The sequence below is a fragment of the Colossoma macropomum genome, unplaced genomic scaffold, assembly GCF_904425465.1.
Source record: "Colossoma macropomum unplaced genomic scaffold, Colossoma_macropomum, whole genome shotgun sequence".
Taxonomy (NCBI): Eukaryota; Metazoa; Chordata; class Actinopteri; order Characiformes; family Serrasalmidae; genus Colossoma; species Colossoma macropomum.
In genome coordinates this window covers 5,317,876-5,336,183 of record NW_023494809.1, presented here as the reverse complement: position 1 = coordinate 5,336,183, position 18,308 = coordinate 5,317,876, and the positions used below count along the sequence as shown (strand labels likewise).

The 18,308-nt window shown below is 40.2% G+C and overlaps 1 protein-coding gene across 1 annotated transcript in view; it reads right to left on the bottom strand.

Annotated features, from left to right (window-relative positions):
- LOC118798842 (SREBF chaperone) overlaps positions 1-18,308 on the bottom strand; it is a 48,567-nt gene that overhangs the window by 10,064 nt on the left and 20,195 nt on the right. The window contains exons 8-15 of the mRNA XM_036558419.1: positions 14,526-14,652; positions 10,369-10,481; positions 8,793-8,887; positions 7,147-7,245; positions 6,679-6,894; positions 5,804-6,168; positions 4,616-4,762; positions 86-287 (exon numbers count right to left, since the gene is read on the bottom strand). Of these exons, the coding sequence (XP_036414312.1) occupies positions 86-287; positions 4,616-4,762; positions 5,804-6,168; positions 6,679-6,894; positions 7,147-7,245; positions 8,793-8,887; positions 10,369-10,481; positions 14,526-14,652 (1,364 nt within the window). The remainder of the gene's footprint in view (positions 1-85; positions 288-4,615; positions 4,763-5,803; positions 6,169-6,678; positions 6,895-7,146; positions 7,246-8,792; positions 8,888-10,368; positions 10,482-14,525; positions 14,653-18,308) is intronic.

Here is an 18,308-nt window from a genome sequence, read left to right as displayed (position 1 = left end):
CTGTCACAATGACTGTGTGGATCATATGAACATTATAGAGCGCTTCTGATTTCCAGTTCAGTGCTGAGAGTCTGTATTCTCTCACCATGCTGTGTCCCCTCAGCAGCAGCGGTGAAATCTCGCTGACGGGAGGTGAGTATCCATATTCGTCACAAGGAAGGTCGCCACGGCGACGGCGGCCATGCTGGACCCCATTCTGTCCGTAGTTCCGCGGGCAGAGAACACGGTACAGACAGAACAGCAGCAGCACCAGGACCACACCCGCAAACAGACCCAGCGCAGCGACCCTGCACAAAGAAACACAGTTAGAACAGGCAGACATCCCGATGCATCGACCTGAAGGTGGCAGTTCAGGGCAAGGCAAGTTTATTTATATAGCACCGTGCCACACACCCATCCCCCAGGCCCCGATGACAGCCGCAAGAGCCGGTGGGATAGAAGGGCCCCGAAGCCCGAACACCGCCGAGGGGACACGAGTGACGGCTGGGAGGAGGACGTCAGCTGCAAGAGAGTGGAGGACGATGACAATGACGGCCACGAGGCGGAACAGGAGGCGGGGCTTGGGCAGTGGAGTTCGGGACCTGCATCCCGCCTCTCGTGGCCGTCATTGTCGTCATCCCCTCTCTGGCGTCTGACGTCCGATGAGGAGGATGTCAGCCGCGGTGTTCGGGATTCAGGCGGCTGACGTCCTCCTCGTCGGACGTCCCTTGGCAGTGTTCGGGAGTGTTTTAAACTGAGCTGAAATGATTTTAAATCATTTATAATTGGTTATAATAACATTCAATAAAGTATGCGCTCATTCTAAACATTATCACTGTTCATTAGGTCTTTCACAACTATTGCATAAAAGTTTGGGCACCCCAGGTCAAATTACATACTGTATTGATGGTGTAAGTGAAAACACATCCTCTACAGAGAGCTTCTCTGTATGCACAATTACTGTTTATTGACTAAATAAACATACTGGGAAAAAAAATAAAATAAATTGTGCAGAAGTTATGGCACATATATTTCATATTTTATTTTTTTCATATTAAATTTGTTTTGATCTAAAGTTATGAGAAACTGATTTCAGGTTCTGATGTATTTTTGTTCTGGATTAATCTTGTATTGTGTCGGTGGGGGGGGGGGTGATGACAGAAGGACGTCTAAGGACAACAAAAATCGGTGAAATCTGTCATTTTGTTTGGGATCTCTCATGTTTTCAACATCAGTCATAATTTTAAGAATCCCATAGTGTGTGGCAAACATAAGCAGACGTGAAAAGAGCAATAAACCTGAGAAACAAACATGAGGAACATGCCATTCCTGTAATTCCAGTCTAACCATAACGACGTCCAAAGCTACACACGCACCTGTTCATAGGACTCTGCCAAAAATAATACTAGGAAGCACAATCTCAGAATACAGTGGTGGGAAACGATAAGCAGAGTTAACGGATCCTTTCTTTAATTATGTTCGGCTGTAGCAATTACACAAACTCGATTACCAGATAAAGTAGAAATATCTAACAATTTTCCGTCTCAATGAACCTGTAATGATCAGCAGGCAGTTTGCATTATGATAATACACATGTATTTTTCCCCCCACACATCTTGTAAGTCTCTTTAAAGGCTTCATAATTAATTAATAGCTATTTGTTTATAATTTTGGAATCCTTATCAAAACACTCTTCAGATTTCTCAAATACTATTACAATCAATGGTGACCGTGGCAGAAAGGAGGCTATGTTAACAGTGAAGTGTCCACAGCCTCGTTCCTATTTGTCACTGAACTGGTGACCGTAGACTGGCCTGGTTAAAGTGACCTGAGAACGCTGACCTTGAACAATATGCCGACTGTGGGAGCTGCATATGTGGATGTGAGAGTTATTGTACGTGTGATTAGGCGGACAGTGCAGAGGTCAGGAAAAGGCCACTGCAGACGTATTTCTCCAATATTTCATCAGCTACTTCTGCTTCCTTCAGAATTACTCAAAAATGCAGAATGTTTCTACAACACCAACACAATTCACCCTCAATATTTCAGCAATAAAGAATTTATTAAGGTTGGGAATCTCTACACGATACAACTCTACTGTGATACTTCAAGGGGAACTCCACAGATTGTTCCAAATTTCTACATGTTTAAGTGGTTTGGTGTGAAACGCTCTGTTCTAGAGAAACTTACCCAGTCAGAACTGTTTAAAGTGGTGGTGATAGGAACCAGACGTCCACCTCTAAAAGCTCCCTCACAGAAAGTTACTACATGAAATGGTTATGAATTCCCTGCCTGATGTCTGAGACACTGTTTTATGATAGTTTTGAGAAGATTTTGGCCTTTAAAATTCATTCATGGCGGACGGATATATAATATGTGAGGCCAAATAGTCCCCAAAGAAAACGTATTATTTCAGATTCCATATAAACAACATTCCATATAAACTCAGAAGACTCGTGTAGGTTCACTGGTGGTTCTGGATAGTAAATAAAATGTCTATATTTGTGTTGTAGTCATGGCGACCCCTGGTTCCTATCACCACCACTGTAAAGACATCTGAGTCTCTACAAATCAACCATTTCACAACAAACCACTCAGAATGACTTTACACTATAATGACTAAATTATGATAGGACTCCCCTTTAAAAAGTCAACCTGAAATCAAAACAGACCTTCTTTACATGGTTAATTAATGTCTCTGGCTATATTAAACACAACTTATCATATCATTTAGAAGCCTGTTTTGCTGTAATTTTCAACTAAAATGTAATGACTTCAAAACTTCTTCTTTATTTTGTGTACACTACAATACACAAGTGTGTGTGGAAAAATAATATTAACCAATAATATCACTTTTCAGTGTGTTTGACTTCATCAGTGGTCTGTTTGCTGCTCCTCTACAACCGCAGAGTAAACAAAGCACAAAAATGATACAAAGGATTGGAACCAGAACAGGGATCCAGCCACCTGTACTGTTTGGCAGCACTTCTTATTTATTGTTTCTTGTTGTCTGGTATCCTTAACTAGTATATGCAATATCCTTCTTGCACGTACAATACCTCCCTCCCCTGTTGCCCCCTGTGAACTTCTATTTTTATATATAGGAGAATGCTGCGTTAGTAAACCAGTGTTGATCTGATCTATTAAAATATGCTCTACACAATTTATGACCTTAAATCTTTCAAATTATGATCCGTGGGAATCCTTTCGCTCTGAATACACACATTATTTTCACACAATATAAAGGACAAAGAAAAAAACATGCAAACAAAACAAAAAAACGACAAAAACTTTTTCTACCAGCCACTGCAGAAACTCATCTCAGTCTCAGAAAAGAGAAAGTCAACGTGCTGCTTTTGAAGGAAATGGTTTGGCTATAAGACGTTTAACGTCTCTCCTCACCACTTCCCTAAACAACCTACAGAAAGGGGAACGGTCAGCTGTAATCTCTACCTCAGACTGGCACCACTAACACCACTGACCTAAATGCTGACCTCAGGGCTGTGGAGTGACATTTAGTGTTGTTTCTCATTTCTGGCGCAACAATAACAGAAATAATCTCTAATCTGTTTCAGGTAATCCACCATTTCCTGTGTAACTGATAAGCACCTGACCTGATAAACTGCCGCTGTGTTAAAGACAGAATCCAGCTCAGCAGGTATAAAACACAGCAATAAAGCGATATAAACCTGGATTACATTTCACTGAACTATCTATCGTCCCTGTTGTGTATTTTAGTGCTTTTGAATGTAAACCAGATTCAACCCATCAGTTCTTTACCGTACACTCAGCACTGTAGTGACACTGACGTGGTGGTGGTGTGTTAGTGTGTGTGTTGTGCTGGTACGAGTGGATCAGACACAGCAGTGCTGCTGGAGATTTTAAACACTGTGTCCACTCACTGTCCACTCTATTAGACACTCCTACCTTGTCAGTCCACCTTGTAGATGTAGAGTCAGAGACGATAGCTCATCTGCTGCTGCACAGTTTGTGTTGGTCATCCTCTAGTCCTTCATCAGTGGTCACAGGACGCTGCCCACAGGACGGTGTTGGCTGGATATTTTTGGTTGGTGGACTATTCTCAGTCCAGCAGTGACACTGAGGTGTTTAAAAACTCCAGCAGCACTGCTGTGTCTGATCCACTCAGACCAGCGCAACACACACTAACACACCACCACCACATCAATATCACTGCAGTGCTGAGAATGATCCACCACCCAGATAATACCTGCTCTGTGGGGGTCCTGACCACTGAAGAACGGGTTAACAAAGTATGCAGAGAAACAGATGGACTAGAGTCTGTAAATGTAAAACTACAGAGCGAAACTATACGGTCAGTGGAGCTGATAAAATGGACAATGAGTATAGAAACAAGTTGGTGAACTTAACGAAGTGGCCAGTCAGTGTGTTTAGGCATGTTTATGTAAGTGGTATATATGGTAAGGCATTCCAATCTCCATTTTTGAACAGTAATGCATCTTAAACATCAACAGCACGTTGAACATCTATTTTTAGGCTTTAAATGTGGGAAATATAAAATAACCATCATTCATAGTCAGCGACTGACACTCTGGAGGACGTGATAGCTTTTAATGACGCGTTACACTTAAGGGTAGTTTATGTTCTGGAGACTCACTTGTACAGCGTGAGGTCAGTCTGGAGGTCAGCAGTCTTGGCGCTGGAGCGTGGTGCATGCTGGGTATCCTGAGGGTGGCGCATCTCAATGGCCTCCTGTGGGCTCAGGTGCAGTGTGACGGGGATGACTGGCAAAATGCTGATATACCTGCACACACAAACGCACAGTCAGTACTGACTCATCACACAGTCAGATCAATGAAGCACCCATATACTAAAGCAAAGCTTATTTAACGAAGTTTACACTTAAATTCAGCAATGATTAGTTGACAAAATTGATTCTTCAGCAATATCAAAAAGAGCCTGCATGTTGCTTACTCAACAAAAGCACTCTACAATGTTCATATGATCCACACAGTCATTCTGACAGACTGTAATACACTACAGGAAGTGTAGGGGGCGATATGGCTTCTACTGTTTCATTTAAAAAGCTCTATAATGTTCATATGATCCACACAGTCACTCTGACAGACTGTAATACACTACAGGAAGTGTAGGGGGCGATATGGCCTCTATTGTATCATTTAAAAAGCGCTCTATAATGCTACAATATTACTTTGACATGGCACATTAACGTCCATCACGATTACCTGTAAACCCTCTAATTGGCCAGGGCCCACCAGAGTGCTCAAAGTTCTCTTACACACTTTTATAACCTAAGAATAGCTCAACTAGTTTGCATTGAAGTCCCTGTAGTTACTGAATAATAAGCCTTAGTATGTAATAAGCCTGGGATTTTAAGGGGCTGTCCTATGTTTTGAATGTAAACAGCAGGGGGCGATCTAATCACTGTCCTTCCTTATACCTCTAAACACCATGTAATAAAGTATCACTATTTGTTCAGTCCATATTTTTGTTCTTGCTCACAAAACACCTGGGCCAGATACGGAAGGACAGACGAAATATCTGGTTTCCTGGATCAGGTGAGTTGGCAGCCATTAATATATCAAAAATATTTGGTTTTAACCGTATGTAATGCAAACCAAACAGAATAAGCCTGCTGAGGACAAAATATCACATTTAAAGTGGAAATTTAGAACATGTATTTTCTTTTTCTTTAATTAACGATACACCAGTCCAGTATACTGGATCAGTATGGGAAGAGCGTCTTTCCAAACACATCACATCAAATTCTCCTTTATTGTTTTTATTAATGTGATGTTTTGGCAATATCCAGCTCTAAGTTCACCTTTTGGCCAGGGTGATGTTGTAGTAGCTGAAGAGCGACGGCCAGTAACGGAAGGACAGTCGCCTCCACACTTCTTCATCCTCGGAGCCCCAGCTGATCTGGGGGCTGGTCAGGGGGGCGGAGCCTGGACGGGATGCTCCATGGCCCTGTGATTGGTTCTCCGGTAAAGGGGTGGGTTCGGGTGCAGGAAGCACGCTAAGGGTGCTGGTTGGGTCTCCGCCTGGAAACACTGGAGCCACGCCCAGGTGAGGAGGAAGCCCCGCCTCTCCAAGAGGAGACTGCTCTGACACCTGGGCCGCCAGGTAGGTCCTCAAACCGGCAGGGTCTGTGTAGACCAGGATACCGATCCAAATCACTGTACCAACCTACACAAAAAACAAAATCAAAACAAGAAATAGGACCTTAGTAACAATACTACTGTAACAGCGCCGCTCAAGATTTAAAAAATTACAATTCAATAACCAATTCACTGAAAGCTTATTGACCACATACGGTGCATGGAGAATGGACACAGGATTCACAAAGACAACAAAAACACACAGACAATATGTGAGAAATGTATTTGAACATAGACAATAAGACTGTTCTGTGGGATATTTCTATTAAAAAATGGCTCAAAAATTTTTGTTCACAAAAAAAAGACTGTTTACTCTATAAAATTATAATAATCAATCAAAGTTGATAATAAAATTGTAAACTTCATGCAATTGATGATAGATTATTGACCCAAGTTGATGACAAATAATTATAAATCAATCAATCATAATTGAATACAACATTGCAAAATTGTTGCAACTTAGTACCTTCAGACTGATCCTGATGCATCATCTCATTTTTATACCTTTACATCAATAAGCCTGCAGAATTAACCTCACCATGATGATGCGCTGCGCCAGCCGAGTGCGGGCGAGGAAGTAGACGACTCTGAGTCGTTTGGGCAGCCGCAGGTTTCTGAAGGCCGGCGCCTGCAGTGTGATGGTGTGTGGCGAGGGGCGTGGCGGGGGCGGAGCTTCACGGGGACGCAGAGGGCCCGGTTTAGGAGGAGGGGGCATCCCCGCCTCAGCTGGGAGACGTCTGTTCAGATCAGCCAGCTGTGCACGTGTGGATGGAAAGACAAAATTATTACAATGTGAAATTTACTGAATATTTCATACACTCTATCTCAACAAGAGTCAGGACACCCTACCCCTAGACGTGAACAAGCAAAACGGAGGAGTAGGGCTAAGTGGTAGGGGCGAAGGGTGAAATGGGATTGGGCCCAAGATGCCATGTCTTCTATTATTATTCTTATCTTCAGCACGCCTCACTAGAATAAGAATGTGGAAAGCAGCCATTATTCTCACCTCCATGCGCCGGATGTCGATGGACAGAACGGTGGTGAAGAAAAACATCTGCAGGAAGAAATCTGACACCAGGCCCACCACAGCGAACAGGCAAAACTCCTACAAACACATTTTTTGTGGTCAATTTTTTGCTAGTTTTAACAGACGTCATGAGTTACACATCCTACATTCCACTCTAATGCAGATAAACATGAATAAGTACAGTCAGAACTACAGCCAAGAAATAAACACACAGATGTAGTCCCTGAATCAACAACTGATAAATATATATATATATATATATATATATATATATATATATATATATATATATATATATATATATATATATATATATACACACACATGTAGTATAAAGTATAAAGGTTGGGTTATCAAGGGCATTCGCCTTATCAGCTAATATTACATCTTTACTTACATCCCACAGCAATACTGTATATGATTTCGCTTTAACAGTCATTGCAGTGGTCCGCTCCAGGGAAACAATTTCATCATAGAACAGGCTTATTAATAACGTATAATAGTCTTTTTAGCAGCTGTTAGACCAGCAAAGATTAATCATCTTTGTGCTAATTTCAATGCAAAAGAGATGTCAGCATTTAATAAACAGAGACAAGGATATTTCTCAATAAGAATTTCAAGCAGATCAGACAACACAGAAAATATGTATTCCCAGTTAAATAAAGCTCTGCTGATCGTTCAACACAGTTTAACAATAAATGGTCTTAAACACTGGAGTTCATGTAGCCTATATCTGCTAATTTACCGGCATCTAACCCTAAAACGCAGAAAACAGTCTCGCCTAGCTAGTAGAAACGAAAAGGCAAAAAGATTTTAGACAAACATTGAAAATTTGGAGACGAATGGACTTATTTGCGTTTATAATCACTCCAGCTGGTTTCCTGATACGTTTAATCTGCAACGAGAAACTGACAAACACTAAAAAGTCGTGAGGCTGAAGTCAGTTTCTCATTTGTCAGCTTCTTGTTCGAATTTTCCCGTTCCACCTTAAATAGGGCCGCAGTTACATTCTGGCGTGTCAGGTGCCGTTTAACATGGAACGGGAAAATTCAAACAGGAAGCTGGTGAACGAGAAGCGACTTCAGCCTCATAAAAAGTCGAACTTTGAGAGACATTTTACAAGAAACTGTTCTACTTCTGTGGAAATGTTTCCTGCTGGAGATGTGAGAAAAGCAGCTGTAGCTGAGCAAAAGCTTAAAGCAGAGCAAAGTAAGTCTGTGTTTTCATTTATATTGTTTTTATATATATTGTAGCACATACTGCGACATATTTAGAGCCAAGATGGTAAAATGGACATAAAATGATTTGGCTCCCAAAGTGGTTTGATTTTTATTGAAAGAACAAAATGGCTCTTAACATGAAATGAAAAAAGAAACGAATGGATACAGACACTGTGATTTTTCTATTTCTACGTTTTTTTTTTAAACACCAGTCGTTCTTTCCACTGTGTCACACTGTCAGGATGAACGGACCGATAGAAATGGTCCAAAATGGCTTAGAATAAGATTGTGCTTCATTAACGTTCATTCAAAGATAAAGATGTCAAAAGTTAACTCAGGTTTTGAAAATGCCTTAACTGATGAACTGGATCAAAGAGTCAGTCTAGCAGCAGGATTGCAGGTTACCTGAATGGCAGGGACCAGGGTGAAGTATCCGATCAGGATGATGACCAATTCAGTGGCCATGTTCTTCATGATGGACCAGCTTTCACTGCTTAGACCTGAAACCACACAAGACAAGCACGTTTTACAACGCAACAAACCAATCAACACATCTTTGCCGTCAGGTTAAAGCAGGCAGATCTGCCTTAAAGCAACAGTTTACAGAAAAATCGAACACACACATTTGTCCTTTTAGTCCAAACGTAGCTGTTCAGCCAGGACACTGGTTTTCATCTCATCACAAGAACGTCTGCGGCCAACCATGAGAAAATTTGGGCTAAATGTGGGGCTGAATGTAAATTTACTAGGATGGGAACAAAATCTTGAGTGAAATCTTAAAACCAATCCAACACCTCATGAAGGTGGAGCCCAAGATCTCCAGATGTCAAAACAGAACAAGCTAGATGACTTTAGGGGCGGGGTTTACAGGAGCTTTTCTGCTACTAACCCTGTTAGCAGACGTTAGACGTTTACTGCTGTTACAAGATCATGTCTGGACCCGTGAGACTAGTTCAGTGTCTGAAGTTTGCTTCCTGCTTCTCACTGGAGCTACAAGGCTAAATGTAGCTAACTAGTAATGGAAGCTTATACCCCACCAATTACCAAGGAGCTAACTGCACGTTCTCTCTGTGTGGAGCTGTGTAATCTCTAAGGCATTCGCTACACGACGAAATCTTATCAGATCTCTAAAACGAAGAGCTTCACAAACTTAACATCAGTTAGTCACAGAATTTCTTGTCTTTTTGTCTTGAGGCACTCAGACTAGACGACAAGCAGAGAGAGAGAATAACACACAACGAGTTTGGGCTACGAATAAGAACTCAAAGTCCCAGAATTCCTCAGATCACACGATGCAAACAAAGCTGAACGTACTGGACCTGTATGGGCTTTTATGAGCAGGGAAAGCTCAAACTGGGGATGAATCTGTGGTGAGAAGAGAGACCTGATCTGGATCAACGTTATAAACATGATATCGGCTCTAATCTGTCTGTTTTACACGCAGCTCCTCTGTCTGCGCTCCTCTGTTCATGCACATCTCTTCTCCTTTTCTCCGCTCTTCCAGCTCTCTGATTGGCCGTTTGAATCACTCGTTGAGTAAATCTCTGACCGTCTCTCGCTGCAGGACTCGTGAACATTTTGAGTCGTAAATATCAAACATGTCTGATAATATCTGAGGGTCTCTGATCACTTCAGAGTTCAATCGGCGGCCTAAAGATTCACTCGTTTCTCCTCTCACTCAACAGATCGTCCGCACCATCAGTTGCTTCTGATCGAGCTCCCGATGCGGAAAATCACTTCAGATTGTGAAAATTTGTCACAAGGTGCAAATCGGGGTTAAAATCGGGCAAAAGATTGTGTAGTGTAGGCCGAGCCTAATGGACTTGATGATTATGTAGTTTCTAACACTGTACACTCTTATCTATAAACATGAGATGGCTGCTACTGTTAGAGCTACGCCACATACTTTGTTTTTTTACAGAAAACTGTATGTCATACAGAAGATCATAATTCAGCCTTCAGACAGATAAAAGCCTCTTACCTTGAGCGATTCGCAGTTTGACCTCCAGGTCAACAGGGGTCGACACTACAGACTTCGTCAAGACCAAAACATTCTCAAGGCCAATCACGACCACGAGGTAGGGAAAGATCTCCCTGAAAGAAAACAGCACAAAATGAAAACTATAATCTCTCCCTATAATACATTCAAAAGACACACAGTACTGTGCAAAAGTCAGAGACCACTTTTCATTTATTTAATTTTCAACCAAGACAAGTTATTCATTTTCAGCGTGAGGGAAAAAAAAGCAGAAAACATATTTAACAGAATATTAGAATATTAATAACTGAATATATGACATTTTTCAGTATTCTTTTTACTCTTTTCAGGAGACCCGCTTTCAGTTTTTCAAAGAAATCTGCAGGGATATTTTTCCACACCTCCAAAGTTCAGTCTTGAAAGTCATGAGAATCTGAGACCACCAGCAGCTTCTTTGCTTGATATACAAATTTTGCAGTGCTGAGAATAATTCACCACCCAAATTACACATGGTGGTCTTGACCACTGAAGAACAGGGGAAAGAGGGGCTAACATGATGCAGAGAAACAGATGGACCACAATCTGTAGCCAGAGAACTTTAAAGTGCACCTACACGGTAAGTGGAGCTAAAAAAACCGACAATGACTGTGGATACAAGGTAGCTGTACCTAATAAAGTGGACAATGAATGTAGCTACACATTCCATATTTTACATTTTGATTAAATTTTGCCTGTGAAATGGTTCCAGGCTGCCTGTGCAGATTTATAAACAGATAAGAACCTGGGTGAACTTTTAAACTTGAAATGCTTCCAACGTGCACCACTGACCTTCATAAAAGAAGCTTTTATTGATTAATTGATTAATTAATAGTCATATAGTTAGAGCTGCTGTGTGGCTGAACTAGGTCATTGTCAAGCAGATAATAAAGACTTGTGAAGAGATTTACCGCATCAGAACTGGCCTGATTACTCAGAAATGTGACTGCTGGCGTCAACTTGGTGGAATCTGATCAATAAACCGTGTTAGCCTGTGTTTACTGTATTCTGACCTGGTAAACTCAGCCTGTATCTTTGAGTGGATGACTAAGTCACACCACCAGGGCTGAAAGCCACCGAGTGTGAACTGATAGGCCAACAGGGTCGAGGCCCCGCCCACCTGAACTTCTCTCAATGGGGAAATCCCGCTCTAACCATCATCCTACCAACGTCAGCACTGATAATTAGCTACACATCAACTCAGCGAGGGCTGCCGCACTGTACACTGAGTAAAGGTTCCAGTGTGGACATAAATACTGAATCATAATGTCATCATTCTGTATATGATTTTGTATAATAATGAATATGATTAATTGCAGCAAATTAATACTTTGCAATTAACCCTTAAACTCGAAGGGTGTGTTTATGTTCACTTTTCAGTTCCTCACATTCATAACTAAAGAACCACCACATTAGTTTCAGAGAACACAGTGAGTCATTCATAATAGATAGTGAATCATTTATAGTAGATACTGAATAATTTAAAGTAGTTACTGAATAATTCATAGTAGTTACTAAGTAATTCATAGCTGAAACTGGATAATTCATACTAAATACTGAATTATTAAAGTAAAGTAAATAAGTAATAAAGTAATAAAGTAAATAAAGTAGTTACTGAATAATTCATAGTAGACACTGAATAATTAATAGCAGGTACTGAATAATTCATAGTAGATGCTAAATAATTAACAGTAATTACTGGATAATTCCTAGTAGATACTGAATAATTCATAGCAGTTAATGAATAATTCAAAGTAGATACGGGATAATTTCTAGTAGACACTGAATAATTAATAGTAGTTACTGAAATATTCATAGTAGACATTGAATAATAATTAGTAGTTACTGAATTATTGATAGTAGACACTGAATAATTAATAGTAGATACAGGATAATTTCTAGTAGACACTGAATAATTATTAGTAGTTACTGAATTATTGATAGTAGACACTGAATAATTAATAGTAGTTACTGAATTATTCATAGTAGACACTGAATAATTCATAGTAGATACAGGATAATTTCTAGTAGACACTGAATAATTATTAGTAGTTACTGAATTATTGATAGTAGACACTGAATAATTATTAGTAGTTACTGATTTATTCATAGTAGATAGTCGAATAATAGTAGGTAAGCGAATAATTCACAGCAAAAAATTAATAGCAGTTACAAAATAATTTATAGTAGGTAGCGAATACATTTTAATACTATAGTAGATACTGAACAATTCACAGAAGTTACTGAATAACTTACGTCAGACACTTAGAAATTAAAAGCTGTTACTGAATAAATGTATAGCAGATATCCAATAATAATTCACAGTAGAAGATTAACAGCAGTTACCAAATAATTTAAAGAAGCTAATAAATAAATTAGTCGTAACTCAATAATTCATGGTAGATACTAAATAATGTATAGCAAATACTGAATAATTCACAGTAGCTACCCATTAATTCATAGTAGTTACTAAATAATTCACAGTACTAAATAGATTCTAGCGGTTAAGGAATAAATTACAGTAGTTCCTAAATTCTTCATAGTAGTTACTGAATAACTCAGAGCAGACTAAGTCTAAAGATTAATAACTGAATAATCAGGGCACTCATCAAGGGGTTAATATGTTGCATGAAATTTAAGAGATTTATTGGGACAAAGAAAACACTGTTAATGATCTTATGCTAAGTACTTAGTCATATTATTTTATTGCCTCGGCCAATGTACTGCAACACTAACCGCCTGCCGAAAAGTCCCAGGCACACGCAGGTGTGTAAATGCACCGTGATATGGTGCACGCTGCTATGTGGTGTGTGTTTACTCTATATCTCTACTCACTCTCCACTGCCAACTGTGTTAGTACATATTTAACCACTGTTCTTATAGGCCACTAACCACTGTGTGAGAACATCATTGATCTCAACGTCCACTCCAGTAACAAGTCAGTGAGTGCATACTGATCCACTGTTGCACAACAAATGAAAACTGCAGTGCTGTATCAATACTACAACGTGGTAAACAATTCGATATTTTCAATTCTTAACAGTACGTTAATACAGCAGGTCGATCTGAATGGGCAGACACACTTAATTAGAATATAAAAAAAAATCTGAATGATGAATCATTCATTGTGCAGTATTTCTATTGGTCCATTTATCACGAAATGACCACATAATAAAAAAGACAGCGTACGTTTTCAAGTTATGGAATTAAATAAAAAAATAAAGGCCAAGCTTTTGTCCCAACAACGACAATATTTGATCTTAAGATCCAATGAATAAACAAACATCAAGCCATACTGTATCAATTTCAAACACAATGTGATGAACTTTAGGCTTTATGCCATTTGTTTTAATTTCAGGCTGTAGTCCAACTGTTTCTCTGCATACTTTGTCACCCTGTTTTTAAATGGTCAGGACCCCCACAGGACCCCCACAGAGCAGGTACTATTTGGGTGGTGGGTCATTCTCAGCAATGCAGTAACACTGATGTGGTGGTGGTGTGTTGGTGTGTGTTGTGCTGGTCTGAGTGGATCAGACACAGCAGTTCTGCTGGAGGTTTTAAACACCTCAGTGTCACTGCTGGACTGAGAATAGTCCACCAACCAAAAATATCCAGCCAACAGCGTCCTGTGGGCAGCGTCCTGTGACCACTGATGAAGGACTAGAGGATGACCAACACAAACTGTGCAGCAGCAGATGAGCTATCGTCTCTGACTTTACATCTACAGGGTGGACTGACAAGGTAGGAGTGTCTAATAGAGTGGACAGTGAGTGGACACAGTGTTTAAAAACTCCAGCAGCACTGCTGTGTCTGATCCACTCGTACCAGCACAACACACACTAACACACCACCACCACGTCAGTGTTACTGCAGTGCTGAGAATGACCCACCACCCAAATAGTACCTGCTCTGTGAGGGTCCATGGGGGTCCTGACCACTGAAGAATAGGGTAAAAGGGGGCTAACAAAGTATGCATGTACATAGATGTCATTGTGTTGTTTCAGTATCCAGCTCTGTGGCTCTATACTCGGTTAAGTCAAAACTCTGGTATCATGACAACCTCAGTAGGTCATTACTGATTTCCTCTCTACTTCCCCACTGTAGGGGGCTGAGTGCATACTGACCCTCCGTTGAGAGTGGGCGTCAGGCCGAACAGAGTGCACAGACCCACGGACATCAGCAACGAGCTGAGCACTGTTACCACGGCAGCCAAGGCCAGACCCCATTTAGATTTCACCATGTCAATCTTACCTGCAAGGAAAGAGAGGAGAGTCCAGTTATATACATATATAGATAAACAGATAGATAGATAGATAGATACATATATAGATAGATCACTTTAATAATCCTGGAGGGAAATTCTTCTATTGCAGCAATACAAGAACAAGATAACAGCAAAATGAACAAGAGCAAAGAATTGCCGTTTGCTATTTACAGACAAACAGCGAAACAGAAAGTAAAGATAAAAAATAAAATATACTAAAACAATAAAAATAATGTGCAGCACAAAAATAAGAAGTAAATTACATAAATACTATACAGTCGACAGTGCAGTGGTGCAGGTCCCCTCCAGTGAAAGAACTAGTGACTATGTACTGTAACACCCAATGTTAACAGTTGTGCAATATGACATTTATGGATGCATAAAGAAAGAGACAGTGCAACATGCAATACATATAGATGTGTAAACAAAGTTGCAGTGATGATATGATTGCTCTACTTTACATAACCGCTCAAATGTAACTACATAATAACATTTAATTATACAATAGATTTACATTCTGTATTGACAGGCTCGAGCACTTAAACCTTTTGTTGGAAACATGGCAAAGATTTTAAATTTCAAATTCAAATTTAAATCATCTCCTACTGGCAAACACAAATGTGTTGAGGATTAAAATGGTGTAATCTGCTCTTTTAAGCTTGTTTTAAGGAGCTATGCTTTTGTTATTTTTTATGACATGCATGGCTAAAGACAAATCTACAAAAACACACGTTTGTAAAATAGATATTTTTAAAAAACAATGCATTTAAAATATCACTACCTTATGTATTAAGAGAGACGTTGGAAGGCTTTAAAGGCAGCAGTGTGGTCTTTCTGGTATTTGCAACTAACTGCGTAACTCTGCATAACTCTGCACTAAGCCGCTCACTCCAGCACACTCACACAGAGGTCTGACAAAAATCTTTTAAACTGCATACAGCCAAAAGCCAACTGTTATATATACACACACCGGTCAGGCATAACATTATGACCACCTCCTTGTTTCTACGCTCATTGTCCATTTTATCAGCTCCACTTACTATATAGGTGCACTTTGTAGTTCTACAGTTACAGACTGTAGTCCATCTGTTTCTCTGATACTTTGTTAGCCCCCTTTTACCCTGTTCTTCAGTGGTCAGGACCCCCATGGACCCTCACAGAGCAGGTACTATTTGGGTGGTGGATTATTGCGCTGGTCGGAGTGGATCAGACACAGCAGTGCTGTGTAATGTTATATACTGATATTAGAAGCTAGACATAAGAAGGTGTTAACACTTACATTGATAATTTCAAGTTTTTTCATTTTTATTTTTAAACATCAAGAAGTTTAAAGTTATCTGCCTTGGTATTTGATCAACACTTTTCAAATGCAAGGCTTTCTAAACATTCTTTTGTTTTAATTATTATTTCCTCCTGGATGATAATTTTAACAGACCTTCTTTCTGGATGTAAAATTTATTTGAACTTTACTATAAATAGGCTACAGCTTCATCAGTCCTTTTAGAATCTTCTACAGCTCTGTTCATCCTTTTGGACCCATCTAACATTTCTACATTTTCATTACCAGCTTCTTACTAATTAGTTGAAACCAGAAGTTGTCGAGTACCATCATCAATAATTTTACACATTTATCAGCAACACCTGTTTTGCTGAAAACTTTGATTCCAAACCTGTGAAAAGTAGTGTATATATAGAACTCGTGGAGTATATGTGGGAGCTCACATCCTGACACCTATGAAAACCAGGCTGTCTGTGCGTGTGTGGTGTGTGTGTCAGTGTGAGTGGTGTGTGAGTGGTGTGTGTGTGGGGTGTGTAGTGTGTACATGCCGGGCTGAGGCTTATCTGTGTGAATTCTTGCGTCTCAGTGTACTGTTCCGTGGATAATCCCTATGGGCTGGCGTGCAGCACAGCACAGGCTGAACCCGACCAGCCTCACTAATCCCACTGCTTTCTGCCACCCAGAGTGCCGCCCTTCCGTGAAGGGAACCTGGCACTGTGGCCAATACATCAGTGGTTCGCACATGGCCGTTTCAGTGCCCGTGACACAAACTCATTATGCCCAAACGCCCAAAAGTACTCAGACTGACCTGAATTCAGACATTCAGTTGCGCATTCACAGCACGTATAATCTATACAGAACAGCACTGACTGGAATGGGACACTCTTAGACTAAGGTTTCCATGCCCAGTTCCAAGCGTGGGTTAGAGGGGTATAAAGCCCCCCAGCACTAGGCTGTGGAGCAGTGGAACTGTGTTCTCTGGAGTGATGGAGCTCCATCCAATACCTTTGGGATGAGCTGGAGTGATTCAGAACTGACCGTACAACAGTAATGCCCAATCAAATCCTCACAGCAATGTTCAACATCTAGTGTAAAGCCTTCCCAGAAGAATAGAGGCTGTTACTGCAGCAAAGGAGGAAACTTTTGTGGCATGAGCTAGAAAATAGTCAGCCTAGTTAGTTATAGTACACACTTAATAATGATCGTTCCTCAAGGGTTCTTTAGTCAAGAAATTGGTTCTATACAGAACCATGAACACTCAAAGAACCCTTCTGCATGATTAAAGGGTTCTTTGCATCGTGAAATGGTTCTTCAGATTGATAGAGAATGTGCTGTATATGGTTCTATACAGCACCAAAATGGGTTCTTCTTTTGTTACGATGCCAAGCTTCTTACAATAGAAAAACCCTTCTGGCGCTATATAGAACCATTTTAAAAAGGTTCTGTATAGAACCACCTACTGCACATTCTCCATCAAACTGAAGAACCCTTTCTCGATGCAAAGAACTCTTCCATCATGCTAAGGACTCTTTGAGGGTTCATGGTTCTTTATAGAACAATTTTCTTTATTGAAGAATCATCGTTTTTAAGTTTGTAGGCTTAACCAATAGCTGATAGTGGTAAATGCTAACATTAGCAATGCAGGCCTTTAAAAACACCACACTTAAACAGAGCAGGGCAAATACTTCACAAACGACTAAAATAATTAAAAATGTAAGACAGAGATCAAACAAATAACTTACAGGCCATAAACACAATATCAATTATTGATAAGCCCTCTGCTCGCCAGGCTAAGACGAGGTCGAGGCTGCGCCTGTTGTGTGGAACACTGAACTACAGACTGGGCGATATCTAAAAATAATTAGCGCGATGTTTCTAGTTAAAAAAATGTGATTATCGATATTACAGTCTGTCAGAACGATTGTGTGGATCATATGAACATTATAGAGGCTTTTTAAATGAAACAGTAGAAGCCATATCGCCCCCTACACTTCCTGTAGTGTATTACAGTCTGTCAGAATGACTGTGTGGATCATATGAACATTATAGAGCTTTTTAAATGAAACAATAGAAGCCATATCGCCCCCTACACTTCCTGTAGTGTATTACTGTCTGTCAGAACGACTGTGTGGATCATATGAACATTATAGAGCTTTTTAAATGAAACACTAGAAGCCATATCGCCCCCTACACTTCTTGTAGTGTATTACAGTCTGTCACAATGACTGTGTGGATCATATGAACATTATAGAGCTTTTTAAATGAAACAGTAGAAGCCATATCGCCCCCTACACTTCCTGTAGTGTATTACAGTCTGTCAGAATGACTGTGTGGATCATATGAACATTATAGAGCTTTTTAAAT